The 10,775-nt window shown below is 40.0% G+C and overlaps 1 protein-coding gene across 1 annotated transcript in view; it reads left to right on the top strand.

The window, feature by feature from the left end:
• LOC122064290 (nuclear pore complex protein NUP155-like) overlaps window positions 1-9,727 on the top strand; it is a 10,979-nt gene extending 1,252 nt beyond the window's left edge. Inside the window, exons 2-13 of the mRNA XM_042627997.1 lie at window positions 734-903; window positions 2,040-2,166; window positions 2,433-2,695; window positions 2,812-4,468; window positions 4,565-4,777; window positions 4,971-5,218; window positions 5,321-5,735; window positions 5,933-6,171; window positions 6,336-6,690; window positions 7,363-7,581; window positions 7,757-8,085; window positions 9,525-9,727. Coding sequence (XP_042483931.1) covers window positions 734-903; window positions 2,040-2,166; window positions 2,433-2,695; window positions 2,812-4,468; window positions 4,565-4,777; window positions 4,971-5,218; window positions 5,321-5,735; window positions 5,933-6,171; window positions 6,336-6,690; window positions 7,363-7,581; window positions 7,757-8,085; window positions 9,525-9,642 — 4,353 coding nt within the window. The 3' untranslated portion in view covers window positions 9,643-9,727. The remainder of the gene's footprint in view (window positions 1-733; window positions 904-2,039; window positions 2,167-2,432; window positions 2,696-2,811; window positions 4,469-4,564; window positions 4,778-4,970; window positions 5,219-5,320; window positions 5,736-5,932; window positions 6,172-6,335; window positions 6,691-7,362; window positions 7,582-7,756; window positions 8,086-9,524) is intronic.
• Window positions 9,728-10,775: the final 1,048 nt, after the last annotated feature.

Raw genomic sequence — 10,775 nt, 5'->3', positions numbered from 1 at the left:
GACCTATGTTGTGTTGAAGGGATATCTATATGATGCGATCGATTGCGTAAGGCCCTCGGTAGCAATGAAACCGGGGAAATTATATCTATTATTTTAGTAGTAATATCTACCGATAAAATTCTTAAATGTTGTTGCCGATATTTAAAAAAAAAAAAAAAAATTGTGAATTTGCAATACCATTCTAGAATATTTATACTTCAATCGCTTTCCTATTTTGCAGTTCTAGTGATTTCAGGTACTTGGATGTCTTGTGAATTAAGATTTATCTTCCCTATTTTGCAGTTCTAGTGATATCCTGGTACTTGGATGTTTTAGCGTATTAAGATTTATCTTCCCTATTTTAAAGTTCTAAATATCCTGGTACTTGGATTTCTAGCGAATTAAGATGTATCAATGATTGTAGACATTGCCATCTTTTTGTTTGCATGATGATTGACCCTGTTATACTATTGATAATGAATGACTTGCCTGTAATTTTGATGGTTTTGACTGATGTCACATTATGTGCTGGACTGCTGGTGGATAAAATTTCCCCTCTTTTATTTCACTATCGCTCATGTTATCATGGCTATTTTGCCATACCCCTAATTATGCTATTTTTTTTCCTGATGCTTGTGTGATTGCCCCTTTCATTTCAATCTGATTATTTTTTTCAATGATTATATATTTCTAGACCCTTTATGAAGGTTGGAAGTAGAATCTGTTTCTCACTTTTTACTGGTGTTCATTATAGTGGCCTCCTTTGGTTGAAGTGGCGGATACTTTGGAGTTGCCTCCTGTACTGATTGAAAGATACAATGCAGCCAGTGGGGAGGGTACAGCATTATGTGGAATATTTACAGAGATACGCCGGGCATGGGCGTCGGTAGATAACTCTTTGTTTCTTTGGCGTTTTGATAAATGGTGAGATTTTTTGCTGGAGAGCAGTTCAGAGTTTTAATTTTTAGGGATTTTCTATCCCATCGAGAATGAAAACTGTAGGTATGTTATTCATAAGATAAATTTTAGGTATTATTCAATTGTTCAAATAAATGCTCTAAGAAGTTATGGTGTTTCCCAGCTTCTACATGGACAAGGGGTAGTTCTTACTTCTTGGTCATCAACGTTTTGCATTTGCAATGGACCTCTGGCCTTGAAAATAAGGTTGGAAAGCAGGATCAAGGAAAGGTTTCATATTGCCAAAGATGAGAGCTTGATTTCTGGGAAAGAAAATCAGTTTTAACTTTCCTGCTACGTTGCTCATTTTAAACATGGTGGTCCCTTTTCCTAGGACCCAGGGGCTCCGCACTTGGAGGGTTTGAAGCATTCAACCTGATGCATGTGCTGCTTTACACAAATCAATTTTTACTTATATATGTTTCATGAAGATTTAGTCCTTTTACTCGAAGGCCATTCCTACTCTAGTCTAGTTTAGTTTTTCTGACCTTCTGCTTTGTTTCTATGGTAGAAGTCCCATATTGTTCTTGAAAATCTTATTATTTCATAATTCAGGAAGATATTTCAGTTGCACCACACCCCCGCCCCCAAAAAAAAAAAAATCTCATGCCATTTTGATGTAAGATAAAGTAAACATGCGGTGGGCAAGCCTGTGACGCAACGGTTAAGTTGCACTGATCACAGCTTCAAAACTTGGAAACAGCCTCTTCTGCAAAGCAGGAGGTAACGCTGCGTACATTTGCCCCTCACAGACCCTGCAGTAGTGGGAGCCTCGTGCCCTGGGTTGCCCTTGTTATAAAGTAAACATGCAGTTGCACCTGATAGTTCCAAAATTCCTGTAATGACAGTAGAAGAAATATGAGGATACTTCCGGCATCATTCGGATTTTGTGAAAGTAGTTTGTCCTACTGATTTGTAATGCTTCCCTGCATTTTGAGGTTTGGCCAACTCTAAACCATGGCTAGTCTAATATCTTATGCTTTGAATGCTCATGATTGAAATTGCACACTGGCTTCTAGTTATATAGGCATTCTACTGTCTGTGCCAACATTTCTTTTCCTTTGTTCTCTTTTTTACACCTGTAATGTTTCTTTTTCATCCAGGGATGGTCAGTGCCCTGAATATAGTGGTGAGGAACAAGCTATTTGTGCTGTTGGCCTGGCCAAATCTAAGCCTGGCATCTTTATTGAAGCCATTCAGCATCTCTTAGTCCTTGCAACTCCTGTTGAGGTAGGTTAACCACCCCCCCCCCCCAAAAAAAAAAATGTGGAGGTTGGAAAAAATATTACTTTTTTTTTAATCCCCAAATCCTTCTATAGCTATTCTTTTGACTTGTTCTCATTGTGTTCATGGTTTTAATTTTTTCCGTCCACAATAACTTGGGAATGACCTCTAAGAAATGGACTTCCTGTTTATTGACTTCTTTTTTATTCTAAATTTTTCTAGTTCCGTCTGTAATGCTAATGGTTACTGATGCACCTCTTTATTGCGATCAGTTGGTACTTGTAGGAGTATGCTGTACTGGGAGGCAAGATGGAACAGATCCATATGCTGAGGTTTCACTACAGCCCTTGCCAGAATATACAATACCATCTGATGGTGTCACAATGACATGTATCACATGTACAGATAATGGTAAGATTTTCCTGGCTGGCCGTGATGGTCACATTTACGAGATGCAGTATACTACTGGTTCAGGCTGGCACAAGCGTTGTCGTAAAGTATGCCTTACAGCAGGTTTAGGAGGTGTTATTTCAAGGTATTTGGTGCTACTGGTTCATTGATTGGCCAGTATCTTTCTGAGTATATATGATAGTTGAAGTTAGACTTGCTATTATGTTCTTTTAAGCTTAGACAGGCTGTGCTGGTATACAGGTGGGTTGTGCCAAATGTGTTCAAGTTTGGAGCTGTTGACCCCATCGTTGAAATGGTTGTGGATAATGAGAGACACATTCTTTATGCAAGAACAGAGGAGATGAAACTTCAGGTGTTTGATCTGGGGGAAGATGGTATTGGTCCACTTAAGAAAGTTGCAGAAGAAAAGAATTTGATCAATCAGAAGGATACACCTTATGGGGGTAGACAGTCTGCTGGATCTAGAGTCACTAACCGGGCAGCAAAACCATCAGTAGTTTGCATTGCACCTTTGTCAACCATGGAATCAAAGTGGCTACACCTTGTTGCTATTTTATCAGATGGTAAGAGGATGTACCTTTCCACCATTCCTTCTAGTGGGAACAACGTTGGAGGTTTGGGTGGACTAAATACCTCTCGTCAGAAGCCGTGCTGTTTAAAGGTTGTAACAACCAGGCCGTCACCTCCTTTAGGGGTCAGTGGTGGGCTTACCTTTGGAGCCATGTCTCTTGCTAGTAGATCACAGGCTGAGGATCTGTCTCTGAAGGTAGAAGCAGCATACTATTCTGCAGGCACTCTTGTCCTCTCTGATTCATCACCCCCATCCATGTCCTCTCTTCTCATTGTGAACAAGGATTCAAGCACACAGTCATCTCTCGCAGGCAGTTTTGGGACAAGTTCAAGGAGCTCTCGGGCTTTAAGGGAATCCGTATCTTCTCTACCTGTAGAAGGCCACATGCTTTTTGTGGCTGATGTTTTCCCTCTTCCAGAAACGGCAGCTATTGTGCAGTCGCTGTATTTAGATTCAGAATCCTTTGGATTTGAGGGTTTTGGAGAATCATGTGAGAAACAATCTGTTAAACTTTGGGCCAGAGGTGACCTTGCAATGCAACATATTTTGCCAAGGAGGAGGATTGTCATTTTTAGTACCATGGGTATGATGGAAGTGGTTTTCAACCGGCCAGTTGACATTCTGCGAAGGTTGTTAGAGTCCAATACACCAAGATCAATATTAGAGGATTTCTTTAACCGTTTTGGAGCTGGAGAAGCGGCGGCAATGTGTTTAATGCTGGCTGCAAAGATAGTCCATTCTGAAAACCTAATAACAAATGCTGTTGCTGAGAAGGCAGCTGAAGCATTTGAAGATCCACGTCTAATTGGAATGCCACAACTTGAAGGCAGTAATGCATTGTCAAACACAAGAACACCCCCTGGAGGCTTCAGTATGGGGCAGGTTGTTCAAGAGGCTGAACCCATTTTTTCTGGTGCTCATGAAGGACTTTGCTTGTGCTCATCAAGGTTGCTTTTTCCTGTGTGGGAGCTTCCTGTTATGGTTGTCAAGGGCAGTGTAAGTTCTGCTGCTGGTTTTGAGAATGGGGTGATTGTTTGCAGACTTTCTGTTGGGCCGATGCAAGTCCTTGAAAGCAAGATTCGTTCATTAGAACAGTTTTTAAGGTCAAGAAGAAACCAGAGGAGGGGACTATATGGTTGTGTTGCTGGTCTGGGAGATGTGACTGGTTCTATTCTGTATGGAGCTGGTTCAAATTTAGGACTTGGTGACCAGAGCATGGTAAGAAACTTGTTTGGTGCTTACTCCCGAAACATTGAGTCAAGTGACAGCGGGGCATCTAAACGGCAGCGCCTTCCTTATAGTCCTGCAGAACTGGCTGCCATGGAGGTAAATTGAAATCTTTGCTTGGACTTTGTGATTCTCTAACAAGTGTTTGTTCACTTCTGAAGTTCCATTACAAATTTTCTATCTGTCATGTTACAGGTGAGAGCAATGGAATGTATTAGGCAGTTGCTCCTTAGATCTGGTGAAGCACTATTTTTACTCCAACTTCTTTCACAGCATCATGTGACTCGATTGGTTCAAGGGTTTGATGCCAGCCTGCGGCAGGCATTAGTTCAATTGACATTTCATCAGCTGGTTTGTTCTGAGGAGGGTGATCAGCTTGCTACAAGGCTTATATCTGCTCTTATGGAGGTAATCTGTGATAAGCCATTTACAAACTCTTCAAGTTAATTTTGTTGGGACCAGCTCTGTTTTTGAGCATTGCTTTGAATTCTTAGCTGTTTACTCTGAGTATTTATTGGCTGATTGTTAGTGGTGTGCTAGATTACAGTGTTTCAATTGCCAAGTTCTATTGCTTATGGATAAATGCTATTTGTTGTTCCAGTATTATACTGGTTCCGATGGCCGAGGGACAGTGGATGATATCAGTGGGAAATTACGGGAAGGTTGTCCAAGCTATTTCAAGGAGTCTGACTATAAATTCTATCTTGCTGTTGAGTGTCTTGAGAGAGCTGCAGCCACTGCTGACATTGAAGAGAAGGAGAATCTCGCTAGAGAGGCTTTTGATTTGTTAACTAAAGTTCCAGAGTCAGTGGATTTGAGTATTGTATGCAAACGATTTGAAGATTTGAGGTCTGCTTACTCAAGAGTCCAAGACTCTGCTGTTCGTTTCTTGCCCTAAACCTGCATTTTAATTGTCAAGACACAAAGCCCATTAGCTTCTGGTTTTTGCAGATTTTATGAAGCTGTGGTACATCTAGCACTGCAAAAGGCACAAGCGATTGATCCTGCAGGAGATGCTTTCAATGAGCAAATTGAAGCAAGCATTCGAGAAAATGCCCTAGCTCAACGTGAGCAGTGCTATGAGATTATCACCAATGCTTTACGTTCTTTGAAGGGACAAACAGGGTCACAAAGGGAATTTGGTTCTCCTGTTAGACCTGTTGTGCAACCTGTCCTTGATAAATCCTCTCGGGACAGATATATTCGGCAGATTGTTCAGCTTGGTGTCCAGTCACCTGACAGAGCATTTCATGAGCATTTGTACAGAACAATGATTGATATAGGCCTTGAGAATGAGCTGTTGGAGTATGGGGGTTCTGATTTGGTGCCTTTTCTGCAGAATGCTGCCCGTGGGCCGATACAACAGGTACTTGCTGCCTTAGCATTTCTTTGAAGATGATATTTTTTAAATTTCTTATATTTGACATAAACTTCTGTTTCCACGGGTGTCACTTGTTTGGAAGTCCTGCTCGCATCATTTGTGTCTGAAAAAATTCAGAATCTTTTGAGCATTTACATTATTTTCTACTACTTAATGCCTTTCCCATTATCCTTCCTTTCTAGGTTCGGCCCGTATCTGCCATATCATCTGGGGCGTCTCCTATGGGTCACTCAGGGTCACCACTTGCCGCTCCTATGGGTCACTCAGGGTCACCACTTGCCGCTAATCAAGTCAAGTACTGTGAACTTCTGGCAAGATATTATGTATTAAAGAGGCAGCATGTCCTTGCAGCTCATGTATTGTTGAGACTCGCAGAAAGACACCCCTCTGATGCTGTAGATGTCCCTACACTGGCGCAAAGGTGTTGATAAAATATTTGGCCATTATTTTTATATTCCTGAATTGTGATTTGATTTGCTTCCCTCCTCCTCTCTCTCTCTCCTTTTATTTTTTTTTATTTTGTTTTAACTTTTTGGAATTAACCTTGTGGACTTTTCTAACCACATCTCATCTCATTCAAACCAGACGCCAATACCTCAGTAATGCAGTTCTGCAGGCAAAGAATGCAAGCAATAGTGATGCTGTAGCAAGTTCAGCCCGAGGTGCTTTTGACAACGGGTTATTGGATTTGCTTGAAGGGAAGCTTGCGGTTCTTCGTTTTCAAATCAAGATCAAAGAGGAACTGGAGGCTGTTGCCTCAAGGGTAGAGGCTTCATCTGGTACTTCTGAGTTCATTCCTGATGACTCCCCCCACAGAAATCTGGTTGCTGATGCCAATCATGCAAAAATGGCACAAGAGAAGGCCAAAGAGCTATCAGTGGATTTGAAAAGTATCACTCAATTATACAATGACTATGCAGTTCCATTTGAGCTTTGGGAGGTCAGGTTTCTCTTTTGTCATAGTGATTTTCTTGATTGATTTAAATTCTGAAGGCAAAGCATTAAGATTGTTCAGGTTTGTCTTTCATAGAATACTCAGTTGCTCAACTATGATTGGGTTTCCCCTGGTGAGGAGGTCTCCCCTTAGTGTCTTGATTTATCTGCTATGGCTGCCTATTGTTTAGTTCTCTTTGGGGTAGATTAATATTATCTTTTTGTATTACTGTGTAATGTGGAGATTAGTGGTTCATCAGGTGCATCCAACCATTTAAAAGAAAAGAGAACAACTTCCATTTATGCAATACTTTGTAATTTTGGGTATCCACTGTATTGATGAATCACATAAAATCATTGCTAACCACGTCTGTAGACTCGTCTGCTGTTGTTCTCATGTACACTATATCATCATGTTGTTTGATTTCATCAATAATCTCTCTCGCTCAGAATTTCTATATAGTTTCTTTCACATTCTTCTGGATCTTGAATTTCAATGTCATACTATTAACTGCTTTTGCAAGCCTCCCTCACCTTTCTCGAGTTTTGTTTTTATATATCTTTCTGCTGGAGCATCTCTTGTTCATTACATATTTGATCGTAAAATCATCTATGTTGGGATTAAGACATGGTACATAAAGTTTGACAATTTCTTCCACACATGCTATTCTGCTCCCAGATATGTTTGGAGATGCTCTACTTTGCGAATTATTCTGGAGATGCTGATAGTAGTATTGTCAGAGAAACCTGGGCCAGACTTATTGATCAAGCTCTTTTGAGGGGTGGAATTGCTGAAGCTTGTTCCGTTTTGAAGAGGGTTGGTTCTAGTGTTTATCCTGGAGATGGAGCTGGCTTGCCTCTAGATACACTATGTCTGCACCTTGAGAAGGCTGCACTGGTACCATGTTTAACATTTAAAAAAGTGGCTTATGTAGTTCATGCTCCCTAAATTTTCTAATGGTGAAATTGTGATTTACCTCTAATACTGCATATGTTGATATTCACGTGTTTTCTTTTTGAAATTCGTTCTTAACTGTTGCTTTCTATTATAAAATGCCTGTCCGTTCTTGCAGGAGCGATATGTTTCAGGAGTTGAACTTGTTGGAGATGAAGATGTTGCAAGGGCTGTTCTTGCAGCTTGCAAGGGTGCTGCTGAACCTGTGTTAAACATCTATGACCAATTGGTCTCGAATGGAGCTATATTGCCATCACCAAACCTCAAGTTGCGCCTTCTACGTTCTGTGCTTGTGGTGCTTCGTGAATGGGCAATGTCAGTGCTTGGGCAGAGGATGGGAACTAGTGCTACTGGAGCTTCTCTTATTCTAGGTGGATCATTATCCTTGGAGCAAACAGCTGTCATAAATCAAGGAGTCCGAGATAAAATCACTAGTGCAGCAAACCGGTATGGTACTTCTTATTTGCTTTGTTTAATTTCCTGAAGGAGAGATTTATGCTTGCTTTCCAGGTTATAACCATGCTAGTTTTTTTTTTTTTCTTTCTTAGTTTGCCACGTCATCTTACAACTTACAAGTTTCTCCTCATTTTGTTGAGTCAATATGCTCTGCTTCTTCACGTGCTGTGGGAAGCATGTCAGTATCGGTAGCGGCAGAGCCGATACCTTTGTATTGGGATTGGATTGGTCAGGGCTGATACTGACCGATCCGATCCGAGTTCTAGAACCATGCTCCCAAGTGCTCACCCCTACTAAACTGCAATCTTAGACACTTATTGGAGGATGATTATTCAATCTTGGGCAGTGTGAGATTTCTGTACTTGTAGGTGAGCCAACTGTGCGGCAATCATTATATCCCAAGTAAATTTGGTAGTTTTTTTGTTCAATATGCTCATTTCTCCCCCCTCCCCATTTTAGGTGTATTATCCATGAGGATGAAGCTTACTGTAATTATGAATTCTGGTAAATTTTACTCCTAAAAGTTTTGGTGGGAACCCACAAGTTCCAGCTTTGCCTCCCAATTGAAAAATTAGATATATCCAGTTGGTGTGGTTTCCTGGACATGCACTGTTCAGTAGCAGCTCATAAATTATTAATGGTCCATTGGATGTATGTTCTGTTCGCATTAATTATCATCATATGCCACCCATTCAAGGTTACCATGTAACTGAGCAATTTGTTTGACTGAATCCACTGGTAGTGTTTTTTAGTTATTGTTAACTAGCAGACAGATATAGTTGTTCACCTTGGTGCCGGGGTGGGAACCGAAGGCGTGCATATACCAAAGGAGGTTTTAGATGTAAATCTCTAGTAAAACATCCACCAGAGTACATGGCCATTTGGCTTAAATTAAAGCACTGGTAGCTGTTGATATTGCTTCTCTTCCCAACTGAAACAAGAAATAACTTGCAGGATTCATTTCTTTGCACAACAAATGTTATGGATAACTTGCTTGATGCCTCTGTAATGTTACAGGACAGGCATTTGGGTCCAGCCAAATGGAACTTGCCATATCTTTGAATTCTAATTCCATTTTCCATTTTACTATCACCGGATATGCATGTGACAATTCACCTTACTAATTCCTTGTGTAAATGTTATTGCTGCCATACCAAAGAGTATTTATAGTGAAAGAAAAATGTGGTAAGAATTGAAAGAATGCATAGTTACTGAGACTGTTTACATTGTTCTGAGAGCAAGAAAGGAAAAATTCCTAGCTTCCTAGGTTAGCCCTTAGTTTATCGGAAAGTGATATGCTTGATTTCCTCGAGTCAAAGATTAATTAAACTTGAGTATTGACTGTTGCATTGGTTGGCATCTTTTGTCCTCAATTTTGCCATTAAAGATGATTAAACTCACATTTTTTCCTGTTGAATTTGGAATGGCAGGTATATGACTGAAGTGCGGCGTTTAGCTCTTCCACAGAACCAGACGGAGGCTGCTTACCGAGGTTTCCGAGAACTTGAAGAGTCACTGCTGAGTCCCTTTTCTTTTGAGCGGTTTTGATTATTTTGTTTTTCATGTATAATGTATCAAAAATTTCCATGTAACATAAATTTTAATAAGAAGTTGCAGTTTTTGATTTAGTTAATTGAACTACATTCTATTTTGATGAATTTTTTTGGTGGCACAGTCTGTTTGATGAGTTCTAAAACCTGTAAAGGGAATCTTGAATCTCATCAGGCGAGCATGAGGCACAGAAAGAAAAGATAAGACTTGTTCTGGTGTGTAATTGCAGTCAGGATGGTTCAAAATTTTCCATGATAGAAGGAATGTTCTTTATGATAGGCTGAAATGTGAATGATATCTGCCATTGGGAAAGAAATACTAGTTCTCTCCAATCTACTACATTTACACATGATTTGTTCGAACTCAACTGTAATGCTCCAAGCAGTACTTTTGGTTCTTTCTCTTAGTTAGTACTATAGAGCTTTTATCACTGTTGATTCAACAGACATGCATTCAATTGCTCTTTCTCAACAAAAATGATCATGGAAATGCTGTGAGGCTGTTAGATCAAGAAACTGGATGCCTCTGAAAAAATTATCTTCCATCGGCTAATTTATCAGGGTAAAATTGTATGTACTAACTTTCATTGGAAGCATACTCTACCTACGGTACCAAAGGGAACCTTAACTTGGTTTTCAATGCTATGAGCTGTGTTTTAGGGAGATAAATGATTCACTTAAAAAGCCTAAAGTCTGATCAATTTTTGCCATCCTACTAACTAGGTCCCTAAACTTGAGAGCTTTCATAAGAAAAAAGGTCCTAATTATTTTTTTGTTAGCAGAAATTGGAGGACAGTCAAAAAACATCTCTGCAGACAACAGGAATGACAATTCATGTGGAGATGTAATTGATGGACCTCATTCTTCTTCTCGTACTGAAGATTATCATTTAGCCTTGGTTGTAAATTCCCATAGCCAGTCAGCGAGTAGTTTATATTAACAGAAGGAAACATCTTCACTTCTTTACTCTTACTGGAGAACTTACCTGAGAAAAATAAGAATCCTCATACAACTAACAGTCCCAAACCTCTCAAAACAAAGATTGCAGAAGATCATATCTCTGGGTTTAGATTCTTCACTATGGTTTGCAGATGTTTTCTGCCAATTCAACCACAAGCAGAGGTGTCGGAA

The sequence above is a fragment of the Macadamia integrifolia genome, unplaced genomic scaffold (genome assembly GCF_013358625.1).
Source record: "Macadamia integrifolia cultivar HAES 741 unplaced genomic scaffold, SCU_Mint_v3 scaffold1600, whole genome shotgun sequence".
NCBI lineage: Eukaryota > Viridiplantae > Streptophyta > Magnoliopsida > Proteales > Proteaceae > Macadamia > Macadamia integrifolia.
This window is presented reverse-complemented; position numbering and strand designations above follow the sequence as displayed.